Source organism: Anticarsia gemmatalis, chromosome 1 (genome assembly GCF_050436995.1).
Source record: "Anticarsia gemmatalis isolate Benzon Research Colony breed Stoneville strain chromosome 1, ilAntGemm2 primary, whole genome shotgun sequence".
Taxonomy (NCBI): Eukaryota; Metazoa; Arthropoda; class Insecta; order Lepidoptera; family Erebidae; genus Anticarsia; species Anticarsia gemmatalis.
This window is the reverse complement of record NC_134745.1, coordinates 924481-951560: the sequence shown is the minus strand read 5'-3', so window position 1 is coordinate 951560 and position 27080 is coordinate 924481. Positions and strand designations below refer to the sequence as shown.

General features: G+C 36.1%; 3 protein-coding genes across 3 annotated transcripts; 1 reads left to right on the top strand and 2 right to left on the bottom strand.

The window, feature by feature from the left end:
• Nucleotides 1–920: 920 nt before the first annotated feature.
• On the top strand, nt 921–7465 carry Uba5 (Ubiquitin-like activating enzyme 5). Its single transcript, XM_076134620.1, has 9 exons — nt 921–1145; nt 1505–1640; nt 2084–2280; nt 2792–2978; nt 3734–3845; nt 3952–4049; nt 4263–4392; nt 4644–4717; nt 5009–7465. Exons 1-9 carry the CDS (start codon nt 1009–1011, stop codon nt 5126–5128), a joined length of 1191 nt encoding a protein of 396 aa, XP_075990735.1. The 5' UTR covers nt 921–1008; the 3' UTR covers nt 5129–7465.
• Nucleotides 7454–17942, bottom strand: LOC142977086 (mutS protein homolog 5-like). Its single transcript, XM_076120832.1, has 18 exons — nt 17830–17942; nt 17456–17528; nt 16963–17031; nt 16184–16388; nt 15620–15848; nt 15026–15196; nt 14577–14715; nt 12775–12837; nt 12139–12243; nt 11781–11877; nt 10886–11076; nt 10558–10603; nt 10323–10461; nt 9747–9967; nt 9119–9264; nt 8518–8727; nt 7802–7957; nt 7454–7549 (listed from the first exon to the last, which is right to left on the bottom strand). The coding sequence occupies exons 1-18, from the start codon at nt 17940–17942 to the stop codon at nt 7454–7456; spliced, it is 2469 nt and encodes an 822-aa protein (XP_075976947.1).
• An 893-nt stretch (nt 17943–18835) lies between these two features.
• LOC142972141 (caveolin-3-like) lies at nt 18836–26615 on the bottom strand. Its single transcript, XM_076113408.1, has 3 exons — nt 26224–26615; nt 19889–20068; nt 18836–19498 (listed from the first exon to the last, which is right to left on the bottom strand). Exons 1-3 carry the CDS (start codon nt 26296–26298, stop codon nt 19310–19312), a joined length of 444 nt encoding a protein of 147 aa, XP_075969523.1. The 5' UTR covers nt 26299–26615; the 3' UTR covers nt 18836–19309.
• Between the last annotated feature and the right edge of the window lie 465 nt (nt 26616–27080).

Sequence of the window (27080 nt, the reverse complement as noted above, 5' to 3'; positions counted from 1 at the left end):
AAAGCGTAAATAAATGTTGTTGAATTTTAATTTGAGGTTTTCGCTGCTCAAAGCTTTTCTTAGTTCCCATCTAAAGCATTTTTATAAACATGGAAAAAGTCATCAAATTACGTTGCAGTTTATGAGATCTATTCAGTAAATAAATCTATTCTCCAGAAGCAGTAAATAATAGCACCTTAAGTCCTATTACTATTTCCTTAAAGATTTTGATTAGCATTTAAAAATCAATAAAACTGTGATTAGTTCATAAAATTAAGCTAACAATTAAACAGAAGCGATCGTAAAAATCGCTAATGTGTAAATTTGCGTATAAAACAATACCGCGTCTGTGTAATTAATTAAGATGATTTCTAATTATAGGATCTGTTCTAAAGCTTATAAATATCAATATGAGGAAAATGTATTTATCATGATTATAGGCGAACCTTTGCGTTGGTTCGTACTAAAAACAGAGACTTTGATTTGTAATTCTCAATACATATTTTCATTCAATACGAAATCTATACGAAACAAAATAAACCATTGCCGATATAATTCCATTTTCGTTCTTGAAGGCCAGTAAATGAGCAATCAGTGTAATTTTATGCCGAAAGTAGATTTAAATCTACTTTCGCCCGTTATTGTAGGACAACAGCCATAAAATTAGATTTATCTAATTCTATTCTAATTTACAGTGAAGTAATGCAGCAGGTTGCAGTATAAAAATACGTAGGCACTTACAGTTTACTACTATACATCCTTCAAGTTTTTTATATAAATTAATTATTTATACTACAAAATAATATCACTAAAAGTGTCTTTAAGAAGGAATACTACATTACGAAATAATGTCAATAAGAAACTATTAATTATTTTTCGGTTTGATTGTAGGAAACTAAACGTGATATACACCGTGGCAATAAACGTCACCTTGACGTTCAAGATTTGACGTTTAACTTAGTGGAATTTTGCGAAACAGCCCGTGTAGTGTCTCGATTTTTAATAGATTTTCTAAGAAACTCAACGAAAATGTCTTCCGTCGGAGAACTACAGAAGAAGGTAAAAGAGCTTGAGGCTCAGCTGGCCGCTATTCAAGGAACTGGAGGTCCGGTTCGACAGAAAATCGATGTTATGTCTTCCGAAGTTGTAGACTCTAATCCATACAGGTATTTGGCCACTTTTACTCTCAGTAATACATAAATTACATTCAGAATAAATTTTCAGCAATAGTTTAAATGCCCATGAACATAATTTATCAGAAAAGCAAGTAGTTAGTTGTGCAGAACACTGTAAAAACAGACACAATATGTTGCTATTTTGTTTTCCATTAATTTGATGACACTATTAAAGACTGTTTTCACGAACCCTTAAAGTCACTCCTAAGTTCTAGTTAGTCTGCATCTTTCTTAACAGACCCTATTGTTTTAAAGAAGTGGATGCATGTGTCCTACATTCAGAGTAAAGTAGAAAGTAGAAAGAATCAGGATTAATAAGAGCTTGCTAGTTACACTAAATTTATTTTCAGTCGTCTAATGGCTCTGAAGCGGATGGGCATAGTAAACAACTATGAGAAGATCAGAGAGATGTCAGTGGCTGTGGTGGGCGTGGGAGGTGTTGGCAGTGTCACTGCTGAGATGCTTACGAGATGTGGAATCGGCAAGGTAATCTTATTTTACATTTTTTAGTACCTTCTGAAAATTTCCCTATTTTGGGTAAAGACAATTTAACCTGCAAAAACATAATTTGTTACATCTGAGGCTTAGAAGAGAATGTTTGCAACTATTATGAAAGGGTAGTTACCAAATGTGAAAAAGCCTCAATCTTAGTTCAGAAGCCCTGTCTGTTATTTCAACTTAGTTGAGATCATATTATGTAAATTGTATTCATTTTATACTTGTTAAAATATTTCCTGAATTACCTTAGATAGTTAAAATACTTATATTATATTATTGAAAAGTTATCATTAGGGTTCGATTTTTCAAAGGATGCAATTAAATCTTGTAGTAGAGTGGGTCATTAGAACCTTAATTTCCATGAGTTGCACCTTAAAAAAATTACATTTCAATGGACTATATTGTGAAGTTTTAAAATATATTTTTTACAGTTGATCCTGTTTGACTATGACAAAGTAGAGCTAGCGAACATGAACCGGTTATTCTTCCAACCGCACCAGGCAGGTCTCAGCAAGGTGGATGCTGCTGCTTCTACTCTTCAGAACATCAACCCTGATGTTGCTATTGATGCTTACAACTACAATATCACTACTGTTGACAATTTTCAAAAGTTCTGTGATACGATAAGGTAAGATGACTTTCTTTCATGAGGCATGTGAATTCTTATCTCTTCCTTTAGTTGTTTTAGTTTCACCTTAAGATGAGTAGAAGTTTTACTCTGCCTCATTTATCTCACTGGGATGTTGCAAGCTGAAGATTTCAGGTATTCAGATAGGGGAGGGATGGTCTCCTAGCCCCTTTAGATCTGCTAGTGTTATGTGGTTTTAATAATTAAAACATTAGGGGTTAGTTGGTAAGATGCGTCAGGCTTAGCTTAATTAGTATGGGCTTTGCACTGACGCATGATGGATTGAGTGTGAACGGTTGTTTTTCTATACATTTGTCTGATCCGACGGTACTAGACCGTCAGATATGAGCCGACTTATAGAAAAAAGTGGGTTTTCTGTTGTGTTTGTTTTCTTATTAACACGTCTTGCTAGGCTGTTCCATATGAGTTCTTTTTAACCTTGCAAATAATAACCTTGCCTCATTTGCCGAGGTCACAGTATTCGTAACTTATTACTTACGAACATTTTCAGAACGGGCAGTCTGACAGGTGGCCCAGTGGACCTGGTTCTGTCATGTGTGGACAACTTCGAAGCGCGTATGGCGATCAACACAGCATGTAACGAGCTCAATCAGAAGTGGTTCGAGTCTGGCGTCAGTGAGAACGCAGTGTCTGGACATATACAGTTTATCATTCCTGGAGAAACTGCGTGTTTTGCTGTGAGTCATACTTTTTATCACCTGTCGTCGGTGGTTGAAATAACGATATCGATTAGAAAAAAAATATGAATTTACGGCTATTATAGGTCGGCCTATTTGCTACCGAGAGCATGTTAAGTCATCGGACCTTCACATGATGTCCCAACTATTGTGTCGGTTTGCCATCCCAACAGACTATGAGGGTGATAGAGTGGAGATTTCTTTGTTGTACAAGGATTATAAGAACTCCTGTACAGTTGGTAGCCGAATATCAACTAGTACGATATTACTTCTTCGGAGTTGGGAAGTTGAAGTCGAAGACCTCCGTGCCTCGGAGAGCACGTAAAGCCGTCGGTCCTGCGCCTGACCTCTCACTGGTCGTGTCGGTTATCTGTCCCACCAGACTTAAGAGTAATGGAATAGAGAATGTACTTGTGTATTGTGCACACAGTTGGACACTATAAACAAAGTCCAGCACAGATGGCCAGTTTCAATGAAACTGACCGCCGTAGTCGTATATCGGCTAGGACATTATTACTTCTTGTTACATAATAATATTAAATTGTGTGTAAGGAATGACTTAATGATGTCTATTAGTGAACAGCTGCCTTATAATAGGAGTACAACTAATGGTTTTATCATTAATGCCTTTGCTTCTGTGATAAACCTTACTTAACTTATTATCTAACTTAGATTTCGTAGAACAACACTATCGAATTTAATATTCCCAAGAAAAAAGTGGTTGCTGGTCTATAAGTTCTTTTTATTCATTCTAGTGTGCCCCGCCACTAGTAGTTGCGTCCAAAATAGACGAGAAGACTTTGAAGAGGGAAGGAGTGTGTGCGGCCAGTCTACCTACCACTATGGGTATAGTTGCAGGATTTTTAGGTAAACCAATATCATATTTTATTGTCGTTTACTAGAGATCTCTATAGTTCCTTTAAAAGATTTTGTTTTGGTTTGCATTTTTAACATTGTAATTTTTTTGTTTCAGTACAAAACTCATTGAAGTACTTATTAGAATTCGGAACTGTCAGCCATTATTTAGGATATAGTGCACTAACAGACTTCTTCCCTACGATGGGATTAAAGGTAAGTGAATATTGCTTAACTAAGGCACTCTCCACCCAATAGTTGCCTATAAGCGTTTGTAGTCACAAAATTGCAACATCTGGGCGTAAAATATTTACTCCTTAATTGGGCATGAATAATTGATTAGATTTCTTATATGTGCAATGTGTAGCACACGGCATTAGTATTTTTTGTTTAGTATTTCGAGACTTAAAGTTAACTATTACATTTCAGCCTAACCCACAATGCGACGACAGTTTCTGTCGCGAGAGACAGGCTGAGTTCAAAGCCAAGCCGGCCGTGGTGGAGCTCGCTACTGAGGTCACTGAAGACCTCACACCCATACATGCTGATAACGAATGGGGTAAGTTATAAACTGCACTACTTGATTTTACTGACACTGCCTTCGCGTTTAGTCGTAGCGTAATAGTATTGTCGTAAATATTTTTCTTCCAGCCCCAACAACGCGTTAAAAAAAACACGTTTATTATTTTTATGTTGTATGTTTGTTTTTAAAGAATTCATGTTATCAGTTCTTTTTTCTCTTACACAATAGGTTCTTTGCTTCTCCGGCTTGTATTTTTTTGAATTCTTACCTTATATTTGTTTTTACAGGAATCAGTCTTGTAGATGAAAACGCCCCAGAAGAGGAAGATACATCTAACCTTAAGTTAGTTGACGGAGTTCAGGTAATTAACAAATTAACATGAATATGCCTAGCTTTCTTAGTCGTGTACATTATTTCAAAACCTTGCTAAAGTGCTCTCATATTGAACAGCGATTAAATAAATTGAAATCTCGTTAGGTATTGTACTGTATAAAATTGGAGATTTATAACTTAAATAACAGATTATAATTTAATTAAGATCTAAATACTTCCAATTGATGTGGTAATATAAAATTTGAAAGTTTATTTAACATTATATTATAATAATATTGGTCATACTTTATTGTTTCAAAAACGTATTTGTTGTCCTCAGGTGGCGTACAGCGTACCTGTAGCAGTAGACAACAGCACACCGGAGTCAAGCACAGGTGGAGCCGTCGCAGCTTCCGAACTATCTCTCGAAGAGTTGATGCAGCAGATGAAGTCTATGTAAAGCCATACTAATATAATATGTATGCAATGAATGTCTCGTAATAGTTTGGCTGTTCCACTGCTGGGCATCGGCATATTATTAGCAATGGCTTGGCCTAAACAATGTACGGCACTTGTTTTAATTGCCACGTGTTGTATTGTATTGAAAATAGCGCATCTAAAATGATTATCATTGAGTCCTTTTTATACGGAATTATGGATTGCGCTAATAACATTATATTTCTATGGGCTTAGTAGATAAGCCGTGTAAGCGTTACTGACCAACACACTTAAATTATAGAACAGTAGCGCTCTCTACAGTCGATACCAGGGTGTCAATGTGTACTATAGGGTACGAGTTTGATACTTAAATTGTACTGCAAAAATAGTACCTACGGCGCACGCTAGAGGCGATGTTCAGATTTTCATGCAGCATTTCGCGATTTCTAACCGATTGTCGATATTGGTAGAAAATCGCGCTACTGTAATATATAGCCAGGCCATTGCTTTTAATGTGCAAAATGAGGCTACAGCCTACTGTATTCCATATCATTTATCAATGTGTTGCTAGAGTGAAATAATGAGTGAGAATAATTTTCTGTCCATTGCCAACATTAAACAAAAGATTTAAAGTTATGCTTTCGTATTTATGGTCATGTAAATAGGTCATAGGCGTAATATATCAGGTTAAAAAGACTGGGTGACACAAAATATAGAAAACATAAAATTACTCAAAATTAAATTTTATATTTGACAAAATATTTGTTTCTCAAAATTATGTTGTTTATCCTAAGCTCAAATAATGTTATTTTAATAGTAGTAATGGCCCATATTTTTCATATTTATATGCTAGTGGATATAGGAAAAGTAACTTTAAATTATTTAGTTCGATTGATAAATTGTCAGGGATTTTAGTTGAAAACTGAATATTGACGTGCTTTGTTACTAACATAATGTTAATTATTCTATATGTAGGTATATGAAAACCTATCTATACTTACTTTCGATAGAATCGAATTCGACTGAATCAGATTCGAGGATATCATGTCAAACTGTAATTTAAAATTTCAAATTAACGCGTGATCAAATACTGACTTAAAATGATAATCCTGATCAAGTTATTCAATTAGTTTCACTTCAAACCAGTGTTTAATCATGCGTTAATTTGGAATTTATGACTTAAATTTGACGTAACTTCGAATCTGATTCAACCGATTTCAAATTCGGTTCTCTCACGTGTAAGGGTCTCAGCACACATATGGGATCGGAAAGGGATCGTAACCGTAACGCCTTTCGCCTCGCTGTCAACCAGGCGTCAACCTACCGTATGCACGTAACGAAAGCGTATCAGCAGCGCCTGTACGTCAACTCGGCTACGGCTAGGCGACACCGCGCTTACGCCTCGCTTATGGATATTTTCTCACTTCTTCAATAAGTTTCTCCCTTTGCATCGTTATTTTGTGTTTGAATCGAACTTAAAATTTTAAATAAAACATACGCGCAACACGAATGAAATACTCCTTGCGAATGGCGGCGTCTTTAGCAGGCAAGTCGCGGGAGGGGAAAGGGGAAAGGGTAGACGAAGAGATGTGAGCTCGGGTACGGAGAGACGTAAGCGCGGGGACGGAGAAACGTAAGCGCGGGGACGACGAGCCGTAAGCGCGGGAATTCAAGTTCGGAGCCTGTTCCGAGGCGAGGCGATTACGTTATTATTCCGATTAGTGTGCGTTGCAGTAGGGAGTTTAATACAAACCATTCTGAACGGCTCGAGGCGATACGGTGACGATCCCTTTCCGATCCCATATGTGTGCTGAGACCCTAAGTCGGCTAAATGATATGCTTGTGAATGTCAAAAGAGATAAAATGGGCAAGGATTAAAAGTCGCACTTTATTCGAAGTATAATCGATCGCTTGTGTAAAGAAATGTATTGGGAAGCTTCATGACAATGCATTCCAGCCTTTAGCTACAGATAATTTGACTAGGCAAAGTATTTCTATCTCTTTCTAGCTTTATATTAAGTCGTTAATAAGAGTGAGATGCAAAGAGTGCTATCATCAAATGTCGCACTGAAGTTAAGTTATGCATTTTATTTACATGTGATGTAGACATCGAAATTATATCGTAAATGCATTTATTTTTGAAAAATGCGTGTATAATTGCTTGCCTAGTCTAATTATCTATAGCTCGGCCTACAGCTTAAATAAAGATATATAAGAATCAATGATATAGCGTAAGTGGTAGTTAAATTATTTTTTTGATATGTTTTAAATTTTATACATATTGTTGTTAGCGCGCTGCTAAGTGGATATCATTATATTGTAACAAATGTTATTATAAATTAAATAATTAAATATCGTCTGTGAGTAGTTTTGTTTTTATTGCTTCGATGCACGCGTTCTGTTTGGATGTGATGCGTTTGTTTGCTGGCGGGAGGGTGTTGTTCTGAAATAAATGAGAGACTATAAATTATAGAGAACTTAAAAGGTATGTAAGATAATAATAAATGAAATATGTGCTAAGATATAAGCTGTCTAAACAATAGGCATGTATGTATGTGAAAGCTTAAACCAACTTTTATTAACAAAAAAATGGGTAGAAAAAATAAACACAGCATAGGGAGCATGGTTTACAAAACTGATGTCCACAGTCTGTCCACGAATAGGTAGAAAATGTAACTAAAATAAGGTTATTTACCATGACAGCATTTAAGACTTCGTTAGCGCGACTAACAGTGGTAGTCTTGAGTCCAGTAGCAGCAGCCACTTGTAGCGCATAACTAGAAGTCGCGGCACCTTCACTCACACGGAACAGAAATACTGGTTCACCCTCCTCGATCACATACTCGAAGTGCTATGGGCATAGATTTATATTCATATAGCATTGGGTATTTAAAGCAATGTTTGGTACAGGTTCTGTCATAGAAATAAATAAATAAATATCATTAGACAATTCACACACGGTCATCTGAGTCCAAATTAACCAGAGCTTGAACTATGGTAACCAGACAATTGATAAAATTACTTATATACTTGTAAGCACATATTTATATATATACATTTACAACCAATCTCAGAACAGAATCAGATACTCGTGCTCAACACACAAATGTTTTAGTTACATGTTCCGTGAGAGAAAGGTTAAGCCAAAATTAGCTAGCTTAATCTATACTAATAATATAAAATTGTAGAGTTTGTTTGTTTGAACGCGCCAATCTCAGGAACTGCTGTTGCGAATTCAAACATTATTTTACTGTTGGATAGCCTATTTATTGAGGAAGGCTATAGGCTAACATTACGCTACAAACTTTAGGAGCGGAGTAGCAACGAAAAATGTTTCAAAAACGGGGAAAATTATGACATTCTCTCTTTTGTGACCCAAGCGAAGTATAAAATAATAGTAGTATTACTCACCAAGTACCTCAACATAGGTGAATTAACGACATACTCCTTGATATTGAGGTAGTGCGTGGCGACGACGACATGCGGGCAGTTGTCTCTGAACAGCAGAGTGTTGAGACACGCCGCCAGCAGACACATGCCGTCTGTTGCCGACGTGCCTTTACCGAACTCGTCTATTAAGAGTAGGGAGTTCGATGTAGACTCTTGAAGAGCTAGCGCCATCTAGAATGTATTTAAAACGTGTTTTTTTGGATAGTATGGGGAGTTATTGAGAATTTTAGGATGAGGGAAAACATTAAAAAATTTGTATTACGTATTAAAGAAGCAAAAGAACAAAAATAACAATTTTTGACAATTTTCTTTAGTGCAGAATCAGCTGTAATGACACCAATAAAATTATTTTTTGATAATTAACATAACCTTTCCTTCACTTAGGTGGAGACCCAGTAATGGGACATAATGGGTTAAAAAAATGTTAAAGCACAAGTGCTGTCGACATAAAAAAAACTACTGTAATTTAATGGCAGATAGATTTTGAGAAAAAATGTAATACTTTTGCATATAGATAAAAAAAAGTTAGTACTTAAGATCTTTTTCAGAAATAAGTATTTACCTGTCGCAGATCAATGAGGAAGGCAGACATGTGCGCTGCGACGCACTCGGTACTTTGTATACGAGTGTGTATGTGACGAACAATTCCTATTGTCGCTGATTCAGCCGGTACGAAGCTACCGACATGTGCCAGATATACTATCAAACCTGGAATACGCGAGAACAACGTTAGTTTGGAAGTTTGGAACCATAATGATTAACCACCATCGTAAAAGAGATAGATGGACATTGCATTTACAACTTTAATGGCCAGTTTCACCACATCTGTATAAGTTACCTATCGGTTACTTAACAAATGGAATATTGACAGAAGTTTTCAAGCATTATGATGTTACTGTATCTATCTAATCAGCTGTTGTCAGCTGTTCTCAAAAACCGATCTATCTCCGGATCACATACCAAAGTCCTCTAACCTAACTATCTATCATTTTATTTTGCTTCGCTTTCTTCAATCCATTAATTACTGCTGATTTCAAAAGGAATTGCTAATACCTGCCGTTGGCTATTCCTACTGAAATCGTTTATGATAAAACATTTTGACGTAATAATCTAAAATATCAGTCTACCTGCATCTTTGTCAGAACATGAAAATGACTTTATGTCGTAAAACTGCACTATTACCTACTTACCAATTTGCTTCATATAAACAGACTTCCCACTAGAGTTAGGTCCAATCAGTATCTTAACACAGCCAGCGTCTTGGCTGGACTCCACATCATTGGGTACAAAGTTATCACACGTCATCATGTATAGAGGATGCTTGCCTTGTCTGATGCTGATCACTTTGTCCAGTGTTAGAGTAGGACGGACGTAGTTGAACTCCTTGCACACCTTTGAGATCGCTATTAGGCTGAAGAATGTTTGGGAAATTATGTTAGTGTTTTTTAGAACAAAAATAATGCTTATATTACAATTTGTTGGGCATCACGACAAGGGGAAGATTCTTAAAAAAATTGTTAGACGGTAATTCAAAACTACTGCCCCACATTTCAAATCTTCAGTTCAGATCTTAAACACACATTGATTCTTGAAAAAAAAGTAGCACGTGTTTGATACCGTATTTTCAACTACTTTTGTGTACAACATTTTACCAAAATTGGTTCAGTGATTTTGTTGTAAAAACTTAGACAAACAGATGGAATTTCATAAGAGTGGTATATTATATAGCTCTGTATTTTGTACATAAAGTTTAAAATAAATATTACCAATCGAGTTCAGCGCACGTATTGACGACGGTGGCGAGGGTCTGCAGGTGTTGCAGCATGTGCGCGGTGAGCCGCATCATGATGCGGGTCTCGTGCGACACTATCTCCGGGTACGTGTCGCCGATCACCACGTCCAGCTCTGGGGAAAGACACCACCCGTACACGACCAGATAATAAATGTGGCATTGCAAGAACTACTTATTTTTTTTTTTGATAATGTATTAAAAGAGCTTACCTTCGCATCCCTTGCTCTTGTAATGAATGTTATCGTTGTTTTGAAACTGAAATAAAAAGCGCTTATGTTACTCAAGTTAAAAAAAATCTAAAAAAATACAGAGTCAGCCCGTGACCACGATGGGTGTAAGTAACTCGGTCGAAAAGCCGGGTAAAAAAATAAGATGTATCATTTTAGTGTTCAATCGCGATTAAGATCCGTTGCATAACAATATTAAGGAAAAAAAGAGTAGGTACTTCGGTCCTCTTTACGTTTACTTTACTTTCGCAACTATAGGTAGTACGCATTAATAATTATGTAGTGGTAACGACTAAAATGTGTAATTCACCAAAAACTTCATATCAGGCAGTTGTTTCTCCTCAGCCGTCAGGTTGTCGGCCCACACCTTGACGCCCAGCAGGTACCCGAGGTGGGGCATGTACAACATGCTGCACTCTTGCACGTATGATGGTAGACGCTCCAGTTCCACCTTAGCTGTCTCAGACATCAGACCTTGGAGGCTCGCCATCGTTTGTTTCTCTATAAATGGACCTATGTTATACCTACTGCAACGTTATTTTCTACAATCGCTATAGGTATCATCAAACATTTGAAACACAAGTAGATGTTTGAGACTGCAAACTAAACTCAGACTAAGGAACGGTTCACAGCTGACGGAAGATGCGTCGGACGTAGCCTAAATAGTATGGGATTCGCAACGAAGCATCATCGGTTAAGTGTGAATGGTCAAGTGTTGTTCTATACCTTTGTTTGTTCTGGCGTTACGCGACCGATAACACGCAACGTATACTATGTTCCATCAGATATGAACCTTCCTTAAGACCAGATAACTCTCAGTTGACTGATCTACCAATCAAGCGATAGAAATAACCCTCCTCTCGTACTTCAATTCTATTTAAACGTACTTATAAATCGTTCATTATGATGTAGTGAAATTGTACAAGTTTGACATTAAAAATGTACTAAAAGCAAATTCCTGCAGTACCATACGTTTCATACTTAAATGGTCGATAGCTAGCTAATTTCTGCACAAGTTACTTATTGCATAAAAGAGGGGTAATATGAGAATGTTGGACGATAGATACTTAGTATGAAAATTTCAGTGAATGTCGAATAATCTATGTATATTTCGGACTTATTCAAGTTAAGAATGTAGCAGTTATTTTCATTACAAAAGGCCAACGGAAAATATTAATAGTAGAGGATTAAAGAGATAATCGTACTCATGTCAAGTTCAGGATCAACCCCAGCCTTCACAGTGAACTTGCCCTCAGTTTTAGACAGATCAAAGTCTATTATTCTGTTCATGTATAACGCCATCTGTGAACAAAGGACGTAAACTAAAACGAGTTTTTTATAAGTTCGTCTTAAGATACGTATTTAATTTTATTGTGAAGACCCTCATATGACCCTAATATTGGGGAATCAGATCTTATTGTAAAAAAATCTTGTGGTCAATAATTTGGAATCAAACCTGACACTTCTACAGCAGGCATGCTTGCTAAGACAGCGCCACCGTGTCTAAGGCACCTCAATATTTATTATTTTACTTGTTTTTTATTACTATTCGTAGTACCTTACCTCATAAAGTTTGTTATTGTCAAAGCAAGCTAGATTGTTCAAGAACTCGCTATGCTTGCCCGCGCTCTCACACATCTCGCATATCAACACCGCGTTGTACAACGTCTGAAACGAACTAAATATTTAATTGTCCACAATTATAACAGTACATATTAATTAAGTACATTTAATTTTGATATACGTATTTCCTTAAATATGACTTATAGACTTATTTAAATATGTAGTTATTTAGCATTATTGTTTCACGTGACTCAAATTTGCTGTGACGTCATGTGAATTTTCATTTAACTTAACAAATATATGGAATGGTTACATTCTGTAAGGAGTTGTTAAATATGCACTCCTAAAACCTTATTCAAAAATGTTTCCTATTTATTTTTTTATTTACTAACATGTACAAGTACAACAACAAAAGTATTATATAAAATTGTGATTAATACTTTTTAACAAATGTTTGTTAATACTTTCAATAGCAGTGTGCAGCACCTTTACGCTTTTTTTGTGTTAATTAGGAAAAAAACATTTTAAATATTTTTCCTATTGTCCCAAAAGTACAAAAAGGAAATAGAACAAAGTGATTATTGAAGTTTTTTCTAACTCTAACAAGAGCATAATAATATTAAACTTCATACTTACGTTGTACAATGATTTCCATTGATACGCTTTAGCTGATAACGCTTTTATTTTTGTTAATATACCCTGAGAAAGAAACAATTGAGTATTACTTACTCTAGATCTTATAACTAAACTGTCACGCATTGAATTTTCGAAGTAAGAAATAATGACTTTAAAAGAAAACGTGACTAAGGAAATCATAATATTAATACATAATATATTCCTGAAAGTACCTACAATGAATAATTCTTGGAGAAGTCACAGTCCCTTTGCATGGTCAGCGTGGTGGAATACTAGAAACCAATGCCTAGTAGTGGGACAGTTAGGTATATGTTAAAGTTTACGAAAAAATCGGTCCACAGAGTATTTATAGGTTTGCGCAGACCCAACTCAATGTCAATGTTATGATTCAATAAACGGATGTTGATAAACAAAACAATCAACTTAAAATAACTTTGTGGTCAACTACTGTTCACAGTGTAGCGTCAACAGAGTTACATCTCTATGTCGTTGCAATAACGACCTAATTACGATGCAGTGCGCTGTGCACGCGTCGACACTATTCTTGTGTTGAGTTCCACAACGGGGACTCCCCTGATATAGCGCGCTGCTATTGGTTAACACGAATCTCGAATTTAAAATCTATTTTTCCCAAATATCTTTTAAATACTAAATTGAACAATAACAAACAAATGTAAAAGTTGATATAATGAACAATTCTTCACAGACTAACACAAATATAACTTAATAAAACGTTGTTATTTAAGCACAATCACGTATTTATATTTGAGGTGCTGAATCGCGCTATTAAAGTTCTCCGCGCTACTCTGTATATATACGAGCTCCACGGTTATACAGTCGGTCTTCCCCTGGGCTTCTTCATCGACCGACCCGCAGTCGCGGCCTGTCACCTGGGTTGTCGATCCTTACTGGCCTCAGATGCCGTGAAAATACTTATCCTATGATGAGTAAAAGCGACTACAATCTATTTAAATAAATAATTAATATCAATCCTCCTCATAGGGTATAGTTAGGCGTCTGAGGCGCTTTGAGGTCACTCTCTCAGAGAGGGCGGCTATAGCGATTGCCGGGGGCTTCGTGCCAGCTGATGACGTCAGAGACCCGTGAGCCTCACCACGGGCGAGCGTGTCTCTGGTCGCAGTGTTGGAAGACGGAGGTGCCCAGGGGAGGGATCCGCTGTTGCAATCAGCGTTAACAAGTTGTAACCTTAGATATTCAAACAAAAACACAAACCAAACCAACCTTTTGTTTTTTAGATTTTTTTTTGTCAGTCGTCTGTTTGTTTGTGTCATATACTTATGTTCGGTAATGTACAACAACAGGCAGATAGAATTTTGATAGTTGTATTTATTCATTTGCTGTCGCTTTATAAACAGTTATGTTATCTGAGACTAATTTAGAAAATGAGAATTGGCACTTACTATCCTTAGTAACATGGAATAACTAGAGAATCTTGAATAAACGACAGACTATAGTCTAGACAGTTTCCTTGATTGTACGTAACATTTTGGAGTTATTTATACACTGGAATCTGGAAGACATTACAACCTACACAATATGGATTAAATAAACAAATATGTAGTGTAGAGTATAGAGATAGTTATAAATGCGCAAATTTACGGGGATATTCTATACTCCCTCGCTCTCATGGCCCGGTGAGACGCATAACCGATACGAACAGTCACTAGTGAAATGTTCAGGCGCAGGACCGACGGCTTTGCGTGCTCTACCTTAATTGTAATAAGTTCTTTAGACAAACAAATACGGCGAGTGAAAAGGTAAAGATAAAAAAGCTGACTCACGTGAACATTCTTAATGAACCTCAAGGAAGAGCATATGTTCCTCATGAGCGCTTCGTTCTGCGGCCGGGTGAAGAACGCCACCACATCCTGACGACGCTTCAGAGTCTCCACGTCACATGTCGGGTGTTGCAGTAGGACTCTAACCGCAATATTTTCTATACTCAATTATTATTAGAAAAATGTACTAAGTATTTTTTGTCCGTTGTTACACTTTTACGGCTAAAACGCTGATTTTGCAGGAATTTTGTGAACGAGTTCATTATTAGGCTACTTTTTTCAAAAATTCACGACTAACCTACATTTACTTCAACACCTACCCTGTTCTGAATTAGGTGCCCGAGTCCTATACAAACCTAGCTGTTTCGAAAATAATGTTTATCGGTAGATAGAAATCTACCCTGATTATTATTGTAATGGTACAAGTTCGTATAGCAATTAAATAAGTGAACCTCATGTAGGTCTGTCCGAGCTTGGAGCTGCACTTGCTGAACAGCTGGTAGAGGCTGAGCCCCTCGCGGGACGAGCCGCGCGCGCCGCGCTTGAAGGCGCTGGGGTGCGCCAGCGCAGAGAACACCTGCAGCCCGCGGTACGTGTCCTCGTCCACCGACACTATGTCCGCGCTGATCGAATACACATGATAAATATCTCACTGTTGTAAAGATCTCCTCTCGGAATGAAGTTATGCCAAAATACAATAAGATGCTACTAAAGTAAGACTTCAACATTAATGACGAAAGGTGTTTGTTGGATAGTTGAGATCAAAACTAAAATGTACCCACAAGTACGAAAAAAAGGACTTAAAAGTGACCTACTGGTAACTCTAATTTGAGAAATATCCATTAAATTCTTTAGGTTTAGGCAAAAACGTACTTAGTAAATATCAATTTCACAAGTGTCATTTGATAGATTGATTTGATTTTGATTTTTTAAACAATTTTGATAGGTCAATCGGAACAAAACTTAATTATTACTATGGGAATTTTTAACCTTCTTGTTGACCATGTATCTACCTACTTTAGGGTAAAAAAACAACTAATACTTACAGTGAAATGATTCTCAAACTTATAAAACTTGGTTTTCCATGCAGTTCCATGCTAAGTTTAGCCCAATTGAGATCTAAGTACCTAAGTAAAGCACCTAGGGCATGAATGCTCTGAGTTTGACTGAAGTCTAGCACTGTACGGAGGAACAGAGAACGTTCCTCTTTCGAGCAGTTGGGAGGTTCTGATGGAAGGGATAGGGAGGCTATCCGGCGTTTGCAAGCTTCGAAACCTAGGAGATATTTTGTATTGTCAAAATGGGATTGTAGATTGGTTAACGTTATTTTTCGCACTCGAGTGTGATTCAAGCCCATTGATATAAAAAAGAGTAATCATAGTTTTAACAAACTAGAGATTTTTTTTAATGTTTGACATTTTTTTCAAATTTTTATTTAGCACGTAGACGAAATTTCAAGATTTCAATATTCAAAAGTAAAGGTAAGGAGATAAACTTAAAGTTTAAGTATATCTTCAAACACTTTGTCTATAGACACACTTATGTATGTGTGACAAAACAAATGAGTTCCTAACACTAAAAACTCATTTATTAAATGTATGTATACTCACTATACTCCTTCGAAGATAAAAATACAAGTTTACAGCGTGCATCATCATTAGCGTCTGTATCGAACACGGTCTTTTTCACAGTCTGTACGAAGCCGCCCTGGTTCTTGCCTTCCAGCAGAATGCACACCGGCTCCACTTGGCGGAACAGACTCGCGAATATCTGGTACCCTGGCGGACGGTCTACTATCTCCTCCAGAATAAACAGCTGGAGAATACAAGAGTAATGGTAGAAAAAGCTCTGTGAATGTAATGTAATCTACTCAACACCTATATTAGAAAATAAAGTTCCCTAGCAGTCTGTTTGTAATAAATTTAAAATCTACAGAACGGATTTTTATGACTTTACCAATATATACGAGTATAACGATTGGCGAAGAAGACTCTAGTGTATAATTTGTTAATCCCGGTGTATCTCAAAAAAGTTGAAAGGGTCAAGTTATCCCTGAAAGTACATTATATATACTCTAAAATCCCTTCACTATAAAAAAGCTTTAGAAATATCATGGGTAGCAGTCCCTTCAATAAAGTGCCTCCTAATGACTACGGCACGTACTCAATACTTTAGTAATTAGTACTTTAACAGCAAATCTATAAATGTTTACTGCTTAAAATACCCGCATATCATTATACCTTCTTCTTCTTATCGTATGGTTAGTGGTCAACCTAGTGTCAAAGTTGTTCAAGCCGCCCGAAGGCCTTTGACGTGGCTTATCATATACCAAATTGCACATAACTCGACTTACATAAACCACATTAAATAGCTCATAAAATGGACCCACCTCGCCGGACTGCAGGGTGCAGTAGGCCGCTCCCAGCCTCCCCGCACGACAGTACACCACCAATACCCTCTAGATTACATTAATTAATTAGTTAAGTATCTAGTCCCTTTGTAGATAGTTTAGTAAATAATTAATAGTGATTAACGATACGTGACTCACCGGACGGTGTTTTGATAAAAAATTTATAATAAAACACAACGCTGATGTTCCATATTATTATTGTTAAACGAAAAGTAAAAAAATGTGTTATCGCCTCTTCGGTCATATTAAATGCTAAAAACATTACTTTGTTCTAGCGAAAAAAATACCGTCCGATTAAAAAGAAAAAATATAGTTATTTCACGTTTAATAGGGTAGGAACACAAGGGTCTTGCTTGCTAAATTACGAGAACCCTCTTGTTCTATTGTTCGATGGTATGATCACCATACCGCAGTATGCATTGGCTTTAATAAGTTACTTAATACAAATTAGTTATTCGCAGGGATTACTTACCTCTTCAGTTTCAGATTCTTCACTTGTTTCTTGTTGATCGTTGTTATTTGGATTAACTGTTACATCTGTGTTCCTTAAAAACAAATAAAACTTTTTAAATCCCAAGAATTATAATCTTTTACTTTATCGAGACACCGTAAAGGGTCATGTAGTTTTAATTTTAATTGTTTCTTGCATTTGATTATGTTTATAACAACTTTACAGCGTGCCACCACTCTTATTTATAAAATCTCTTTAGAATGATTTCTTGCAGATATATTTTGTAAAGGGGCTTTTGTGGTTTGATATATTTATATAAAACCTTTTTAAGTGCTCATTTCATAATTCAAGTTCATTGCATCATTTAATTAATATCCTAGAAAACTTTCACTTACCTACGACATTTTGCAATAACAAAATGATTATCAGTTTGGTTAGAGTTTAAATCACTGCCTGAAGGTTGCCGTTGCGCCGAAGTTGAAGGTCCATCCGATGATGTAGTTTCCATATTTAACACAAAACAATCCTCAAATTATTTAAAACGTTGTGACGTGTAACAAATGACAACTATTTTGCCGCCAATATCTCGGCGTCCCTGTATTTTTTTTTAAGCAGACCAGTATACTACATTATTCAGCCAGTATGATTCAGTAATATAAGGAACTTACAAAATATTCATTTGATATTTTAATATAATATAATTACTTTTATTATAATTGTATTATTTTATAACAATGGCAGCAGTAATAATATAAAATACCATAATGTAAATTACATCTAATTTCCATAGACTCTGAATGGCGATCTCTTTTTTTAATGTTCTTTATGAGGTTCTTATCTATCAAACAATGAAAAAATACTTTTTTTTTTAATTAATTTTCAACTGCGTAGGTATCAATGAGCTTTAATGTTGGTTGACTAGGAGTACCTACAGGACCAAAAAGTTTATTTATCTTTGAGTCCAATCAAATAAAATACACAGGCAAAAGCACTCAAAAGTATTTTACATAAATCCTAACATTACACAAATAAAAAGTCTACATCGCTCTACTTAGATTTTCTGATAGCTTTATTTTCATGAAATATGTAGTAAATACACGGAACTTATTGAAACATTGCGTGTTGGGCACACATTCGACACTGTGGCGGCTTGTTATGAGTGTTATGACATTATTAGGCCACTCGCCCCTGCTGTTTGGGCTCACTCGAATCAAAAAACGGCAATAGGTCTGTAAAATTTATATGATTCGGTTTTACTGAATGTTTGCAGAATAAAACTAAATATCGACTATATCAAATATTTAATTTATTAAATTATGTTACTTTTATAATAAATTCTTAATATTATTTAGTTACATTAATTTAACTTTGATTTAAAATAAATTATAATTTAGCTTAGTTTAAATAGCTTAGTTAGTAAGATACTATAGATCTATATTATTAAGAATATATTTACTTATATAAGTTATTATTTATTAAATTTTATCTAATGCAAGTATCTAACACACCGATATTTATAGTGAAAAGTTAGATTTATATAACCGAAAACTATTTTACAAAAGGCACTTATGGCAATTATTAATTTATAGTTATTTAAAAAAAAGTAAATTCTGCGTACTTTTATACAATCCATCAATTAAAAAACCTTTCTATACCATTGGTACCATTCTTAAATCAGTAGCGCGATTCTATACATTCGGTATTTTCGAGTATATAGAGTTTGACATTTAAAATGTACTGTCAAAATAGTTTCTATGACGCCCGTTAGAGGCGCTGATCAAATGATTATACAAGATTTCTCGATGGCTAGCCGGTTGTCGGTAGTCGATAGTGGTAGAGAACCGAGCTACAATTCTTTAGTACTAAATAAACATCTTAAATAACCAGCAGGTCTTTGTCTTCGGGAGCATCCTTCCTATAGTTAACCCTGATATGTCTGCACACATGTCCGATGGCGTCCGCCGCTGGGACCACGGTGGCCGCCATACAAGACTGCACCATCGTGCGAAGAGACGCGAAGTAGATCTTCACGCAGCGCAAGCAAGGAGCTGTGCACCAGATTTGCTGGAAAAAAGAAACGATAAAGCTTAGACAAAAAGTCTAGGAAAGATATTAGTACTTATAAAATATATTTGTGTTTTGTTGGGTAATGAAAAATCTTTAATAAAGAGTGTTAAAACAATAGGGAATTTCACTTTGTAGTCTTATCGGGTATTCATTTTTCCACCCTGATCTAAGTACTAGCACATACTAACTCAACTTAAAAAAAAAGTTGAACTTTTTATTATAAGTAAACGAAACTTATAGCTTTTAACAACTCTAATAACTTTACGATTCCTAGACGGAAGATGACGTCGTAACAACACCACCATATATTGCACCCAAGAGCTATTTGCTCTTGAACTCATTGAACTATAAAAAACAATAATTGACAAGTGTCTGACAGTAGCTCACCTCGAAGGCAAGGCAGGCGAACCCGCAGCCCAGCAGCAGTGCGCAGGGCGGGGCTAGCAGCACAGCCAGGACGGTGTAGCACCAGTTCCGAGCGTGACGGAAGCAGATGTGTGACAGTCGCCACGCGCACTCCGGGCTCCGCGCGCCTTCAGGCTCGCCGATTATGTCGTCCCATACTATCTGTAGGTAAATAACATTTAAGATTTTTTAGCCCTTGATGTAGAAAGAGGGAAGTTGTAAATTTGAACGCGCAGTGGTTAACGCATCACCTCGTCGCAATAAACGTAGCGCTACGTGTGGTGGGTTCGAATTACACCCGGAACAAATATTTGTTGATGTTACAATTACTGAATCTCTCACTAGCTTGAAAAAAGGGTAGATCTAGTTCTTATGAGAAGATCTAGCAAGAAACTCACGGCCACTCTTTTCAATCGCCAAAAGATTTACAATGTGGTTGATACAATAATTGATCATGTGAGGGGCTCTGAACTTTATTAGATTATAATTGGTCCTTTTTTTATTGGAGTTTGCCATGATCGAGATGATTTTTTTTTGAGATCAGTAGATGGTTTGTTTCATGAATTGCTTCTTTGTATAGACTTTTAACGAACGCAATACTATATCACAAAAATCAATAGTCCTACAAATAAATACATTCAATCAGTAATCACAATAGCGGAATCGAACCGAGTAACCATTGTGGTGGCGGCATAGTTTCGGCGAGCCCTTTGTGTCTGTATGTCAGTGTGTCAATGTCATAAGTCTCTATCATTAATGTGTTGTTTAAATCGGTAGCGTAAATTAATTGAAAAGAAAATACGAGCTCAGTTCATTGATGATATTAATTTGTCTTATGGTATTATTAGAGGGGTTGATCTGGATATTGACGAGAAAGAATTACTAGAAAATATTTTGGCGTCATGTGACATTCTGTCTGTGAAAAGATTGAAGAGATTGAACGGAGCTCATGAATGGGTTGACAGCGAAACTTTGAGGTTATCTTTCAAGAGTAAACATCCTCCCGTGTCTATTTACGCATACGGGTGTAATTTTACTGTCGAGAAATATGTATTTCCAGTTACACAGTGCTCCGCGTGTTGGAAGTTTGGGCATATAAAGAAATATTGTTCGTCGAGTAAAATAGTTTGCCCCAAATGTGGCTTGGATCACGTTAACTGTGATATTGCTGTATTTAAGTGTCCTAATTGTAAGGGATCGCACATGGCTCTAGACAAATGTTGCCCTCGATTTGTGCAAGAGAAGAAGATTCGTTTTATTATGAGTGACCAGAGCATCACTTATAAAAAAGCTTTCGAAATGTATTTGAAAAATAAAGGTGAGAAGTCGGTACGTCAGAGTATGGTTAAAAAGAAACCTATTGACTTGAGCAACGTTTTGCCAAGTGGAAATAGGACATACAGCAGTGTTGTTCAAGCAAATGTTGTGGTGCATAGTTCTTCAGATGGCCAGCAAGACATGAATTCTTCTTCCCCGATATTACCACATAAATACAGCGTTAAACGAAAAGAAAAGAGCACAAGGACAAAAAGCAGTCGGAGTGAAAATGTGGATTCGTTTGAGTCCATTCCCAGCTTTGTACAATCTGAACAATTTGAGAAAATGACTGGCGAACAACCTAGTAGTACTAAACAGAAAAAATTTGACTTACTGAATTTAATTTGGAATTTAAAGAATATTTTTATATCGGAAAAAACCGTAGACGAAAAGATTCAGTTGGCATTTAGAGTTATTTGTGACGAATGTAAATATTTTCTTAGGAGTATGTTTAACAGTGGAGAGGTCGTTGGACAGTTGTTTAATCTTTTTAATGGATAAGTTAGATATTTTATAGTAAAACTCACAAAGTTTAAGGCCTAAATTAGTTGATTTTGAGACATTATTGTTTAGAGAAACGGAAAATAATTGTAACTGTGTCGATATTTTTGTTTTTGTTGCGATGGGGCTGACTTAAACTCATAGAGTTAAAAGCCCTCAATAAATAAAGATCTAAAAAAAAAAAAAAAAAAATCGGTAGCGTGCACTGAAATTAGCTTTCGTATTTTTTATAAATCGGCACATCGTAGGTAACTTTTTCAACGGCTTAGCGTAGTTCATTGCAAATCTATAAATAACTCCCAGCCCAATCAAGAGGGATGAGTGATCACTGGAGTTTATTTTTATTTTATTTTACTTTAGTGGTCAACCTTGGGTCGAAGTTGTTCAGGCCGACCGAAAGACCAACGGCTTAACGACTATTATCTAAATTGACAATAGCCGGGACCGACTTTTAACGTACCCACATAAGCTAGGAGACACCCATCTATAGAATCACCGCGTCTAGGGTTGCTTAACCCACAGATTGTTTACCGACTTGTGAGCGCTACTGACTATGAGCGCCTCATCACTTGAGTACAAATAAATGCATAACATATTACAGTGCAAACAAAGCGTTTCAGCTTTTATCCGTAGGTACTTGTGAAATATAAAAAATCTAGATAGTAGTAAATTTACATAAGGCTAACTGTTAAGAGGTTTCTTAAGTTAAAAGGTGAAAGCTCGTAGGTATAATTAGTGCACACAGCGGCAGGGGAGTGACCCGTGGTCGGCCGTGGTGGACTGTGGTCACGCAACCGTCTGGACATTGTCAACTGTGTAAGAAAAAAAGTGAAAATTATATCACCAATGTTTTATGTGTTGCGACTTTATGAGATTTTTTGCACTTTGTTTTAGCTTCACGAACTCTTGGCATGACCTTTCCGTTTTCTTAAAGTTCACGTAGGTTATAGTGGAGACTTCCGATAACTGCCAATAGATACTCCCTAGAGAGATAGGTATAAAGGTCATGTTCAAGAAGGTCAGGTGTATGACATGATAAAGGAATTTTGATGGATAGAGAATAAAAGGAATTAAGAACATAAGGGATCGAAGCAAATAACATTCATTAATTTAATAATCTGTATTTAATGTGTGATTGTGTAGTTTGTGTGACCTATGTAAGACGATAATGCTAAAATTGAGTAACTTTTAAGTGCACTTAGGTGACAGTGACAAAACGTAGACAGATATACTAAACCACTAAACCACCACCATTCTTAACCTAAATGTTAAGTTATCATAACTACCAACAAAATTGAGGTTTATGACGGTTAGATTATTCTATTCACACATTACTTTTTAATTAATCAATTAATCACTTTATACCACTAAATAAAACACGTCTAATTTAGACGCACGAAATGAAACAAACGTTTGTATGTATGCCTATATTATTAATGTAGAGTTTTTACCCGCAATTATTTATAGTTCAGAAACGAACTATAATCAAGGGCTGTACTAGATTGAACTGATAAAGAACGATGTTAACTTAACCTATTTTTATAAGTTTTTTGTTTGAGTTTAATTGTTTTGTGGCACAAACTCGTGAGCTTTGGTGTTATTTTTCACGTAAGTATACTTTTTTATTATTATAAATGCGAAGGTATGGAGGTTTGGACTGAATTTTGTTTCTTAATCATGCCAAACTACCGACCGGTACCATTTATAAATGATCGGAATAGAGACATTTTCTAGCTTATTATCCGGATAACCTTTTCACAAGGAAGAAATCGGGGGCTGTGAAAATACATAACTAACGAATAATTTCTTGGTGAACGTACTATGTGCCTATATTATTGTATAATAAAATAGTTAGTTCAGTAAACAAAGGTCTAACTACCAAAGCATTCCAACAACATTAATCTGTAAAATTACGTATAAAAAGTAAATTGGTTTGTAGTTTGTAGAACACACATCAAACGACCGTGATTGTGATTGATCCAATAAGTATCTACTTTATTATTTACATTATGATGTAGCTTTTACCTACAATGTCTGTTATCATTGCTTGATTAACTTTGCTTGACATTGTTATAGATAAAAATATTAATGGATACATTACCTACTCGATTTGCTCAGCAATACCTAAATCAACGCAGACTACGTTTTTCCTCTTCAAACACAATTCTTCGACTTTCATAGCTAACTAAATAAAAATACATGGAAGTCGAAGAATTGTGTTTCCGTACGTGTACGGAAGGCCCTTAATGTAATTTCGAAGATTTTTGACAGTCGTTATCAGTAGTCAGAAGCTTTAAAGGCTGGCAACCAGTCTTACCGACGGTATTTGTGTTATAACCCAGGTAACTGAGTTGTGGAGGTCCAATATGCAGTCGCTCCGTGTAAAATACTGGTATTCAGCTGCATCTGGTGAGAATAGTAGCCAACTCCAACATAGTTAGTAGAAAGGCTAAGCTGACGATGATGAGCTAAGTTACGAATTATTTTAATATTTTGACATAGTTCTGTCGAAAACTATTATTAAATTTGGAATATGATCCCTATGCCTTGCCAAACATAAATGATTTAAATCGACTCTGAGTTTTTGGTCTATAATTTTTTGGGCATTCTCCTTTGTCTAACTAAACCTTTTATTAAAAGACTCAGTTAATTTCTACTGCTACAATATTCAAGGCCAGACCTAGGTACAAAAAGTACAATTTAAATAAGGTATGTAAATGTTGACGTCATTACGATATGGTATAACAATTTGCATGTCTCACACGAGGTTCCGCTGCATATAACTCAACAAGCTCTTCAACAATGTTTGTGACTTCTTTATATAACCCATATATAAAGGTCATCAAGTGAAAGCTCGAAACTTTCAGATATAAGGGGCAAATTTCCACTATTGATAGAACGATCACAGGTTTGGGAATGAGAGGCTTACCCCCGGTTTCTGAGTAGATTTAGCGGTAGTTTATCTATTCAATAGCGTTTAGCGAGAGTTCAAAAGTTATGATATTTTAAAAACCCACTATGCCGTATATTGTTTACTCCCTTAGATTATAGTGATTAATACGTTATGTCAAAGCAGCAATGTACTCAAATGTGACCATCAATTTGACTAGCCTGGTTTACTAGCCGTAATACAAAAGATGACAAATATTTTCAATGGCATTAACCAATCTATACTAATATTATAAAGATGAAGAGTCTGTTTGTTTGTTTGAACGCGCTAATCTCAGGAACTACTGGTCCGATTTGAAAAATTCTTTCAGTGTTAGATAGTCCATTTATTGAGGAAGGTTATAGGCTATATACCTATCATCGCGCTACTACCAATAGGAACGGAGTACCAGTGAAAAATGTAACAAAAACGGGGAAAAATTTGACCCATTCTCTCTTATGTGACGCAAGTGAAGTTGCGCGGGTCAGCTAGTGAATGATAAAATACTAAATAGCGCTACTTGCTTAACCTTTCAAGACAGTAAATTGTTTCTTTATACCCAAGCTTCACTAATTATTCAATTAGAAACACCCTAAAAGCCTTTAAAAGGAGGATATGTAAATTGACTTCCGTTCGTGAAAACGTAGGTACTGACAAAGGGTTAAATTTGAATATTTTACTCGTAATAATAAGATAAGTAATACGCAGAAATAACTATTGCATTATTAACAAATAAGAGTTTTTCAAGAGATCCATTACTCTTCAGAAGGATACTATTGCTGTAACTAGCAATTACTCTGAAAGGAATTGGCTCTACTTTCATACATTTTATCCATACTATCCATACTAATATTATAAATGCGAAAGTAACTCTGTCTGTCTGTCTGTCTGTCTGCTACTCAATCACGCCTAAACTACTGAACCAATTTGCATGAAATTTGGTATTTTTCATTCATTCTCTCTTATTGGACGCAAGAGAAGTGGCGCGGGTCAGCTAGTATTATATATTTCTTTCAATCAATATAAAATCCATTCAATTAAGTAATCCGTGTATTTTTTCTTTTGAACCACACAGGTCTACGACGAAGGTCACTCCCATACAATACTATTGTTAAATATCGATTGTTTACTTAAAAATGTAACAACTATTCAATAAGTAATACCGTTTAAAAATTCACTGCTAAATTCTTGCCCTTGTATAGAAGGTTGAAATTATAAAATTACTTAATATTCTTCAGAAAGCTCAGTAGCTAAAGCGGTACTGTGACTAAGCGCGAGTTACGTAGTTCGATTTCCAACAAATCAAAGATCTATTGTTCTTATTTTCTGCTGATTAATTCCGTTGTTGTTTTATTATTGACTTGATGCTACTGTTATTTGTTCTCTACTTACCCATTTGGCAATTAGACGTGTTGAAGTAAATAGTTAGTAACGATGCTCCTTTATCTAATTTTGATGTATAAAATAACTATAGCAAGTCTAGCAAGTGAAATGAACTCTCATATAACAGATACCATTACCTCATCGAAACCTATAATAACCTATAGAAATAATTTCTTTACAAACTAACCTGTACATGTTGATTCAAATTATTAGGATCCCTGTCCTCGAGAGCTTCATGCACAGTTTCCGGCTTGGCCGTCATATTCCGGCGCGGTTCAGTCCGGACCGGCGACTGGTTCACGTGGACCGGTGTGGGAACCAACACCGGCGGGGCCGATGTCGGTTCTGGGATGTCTGGCAACAGTTTGGCTCGGTGGTTGCAGGCTAAACACTGGCGGGTGGACGCCCGGGGGACGGCGGCGCCGCCAGACCCCAGAGGAACGTCTTCAAAGGCCACCGTAGAAGGATCAGGGTCTGTCAGAATCAGACGTAAGCAACGCCGCGGAGACTCGTTGTTATAATTGTTGTCGGCTGTTTTGTTACGTTTGAAGTATTTCTCAATTTTGATAGATTTATCTTTGAAAAATAGTAGGTAAATCTATATTTTATGTGAATCTTGTGCTGTTTTCTAGTTTTTGCTTTGACGTACTTTGATTATAATGGATTGGTATTGTCAATCGTATCTTATCTAAACAATAGCTCGAAGTAATTAACGCGATGCATTAACTTGATTACGGATACTAACTGGTCAAAGTTTATTGAAAACACTTTCTTTATGTACTAAAAGTTCTTTAAATATTTATAATCCACCTTACATGAAGGGATAACTAAAAATTCTTAGCGATTTTTCGAATCGAATACTATATTTTTTCCGATAAGTGTACACAACACTCAAAGCGCGCTCTGAAACTGAAAAACTTTTCACAAAGCAACTCGTGACAAGCTTTGCGCATGTCCGTACAACTCTACGAAAACAAAACACATACTATCCATTGACGACTTTCTACCACTACTTGTTACGCCAACTAGACCAAAAACTGCAAT

What these genes read in the sequence shown, in the direction of transcription:
- Uba5 (XM_076134620.1), top strand. Translation starts at nt 1,009, where the DNA reads ATGTCTTCCGTCGGAGAACTACAGAAGAAGGTAAAAGAGCTTGAGGCT. An exon ending in AAGTTCTGTGATACGATAAG is followed by an intron (nt 2,281 to 2,791) that starts GTAAGATGACTT and finishes GAACATTTTCAG; the next exon opens with AACGGGCAGTCTGACAGGTG. An exon ending in GAGAAACTGCGTGTTTTGCT is followed by an intron (nt 2,979 to 3,733) that starts GTGAGTCATACT and finishes TATTCATTCTAG; the next exon opens with TGTGCCCCGCCACTAGTAGT.
- LOC142977086 (XM_076120832.1), bottom strand. Translation starts at nt 17,942, where the DNA reads ATGGAAACTACATCATCGGATGGACCTTCAACTTCGGCGCAACGGCAA. An exon ending in AGTTTGAGAATCATTTCACT is followed by an intron (nt 15,197 to 15,619) that starts GTAAGTATTAGT and finishes GTATTCGATCAG; the next exon opens with CGCGGACATAGTGTCGGTGG. An exon ending in CACCTATGTTGAGGTACTTG is followed by an intron (nt 7,958 to 8,517) that starts GTGAGTAATACT and finishes CTATGCCCATAG; the next exon opens with CACTTCGAGTATGTGATCGA.
- LOC142972141 (XM_076113408.1), bottom strand. Translation starts at nt 26,298, where the DNA reads ATGACGGCCAAGCCGGAAACTGTGCATGAAGCTCTCGAGGACAGGGAT. An exon ending in ATTTGAATCAACATGTACAG is followed by an intron (nt 20,069 to 26,223) that starts GTTAGTTTGTAA and finishes ATTTACCTACAG; the next exon opens with ATAGTATGGGACGACATAAT. An exon ending in TCGCCTGCCTTGCCTTCGAG is followed by an intron (nt 19,499 to 19,888) that starts GTGAGCTACTGT and finishes TCTTTTTTCCAG; the next exon opens with CAAATCTGGTGCACAGCTCC.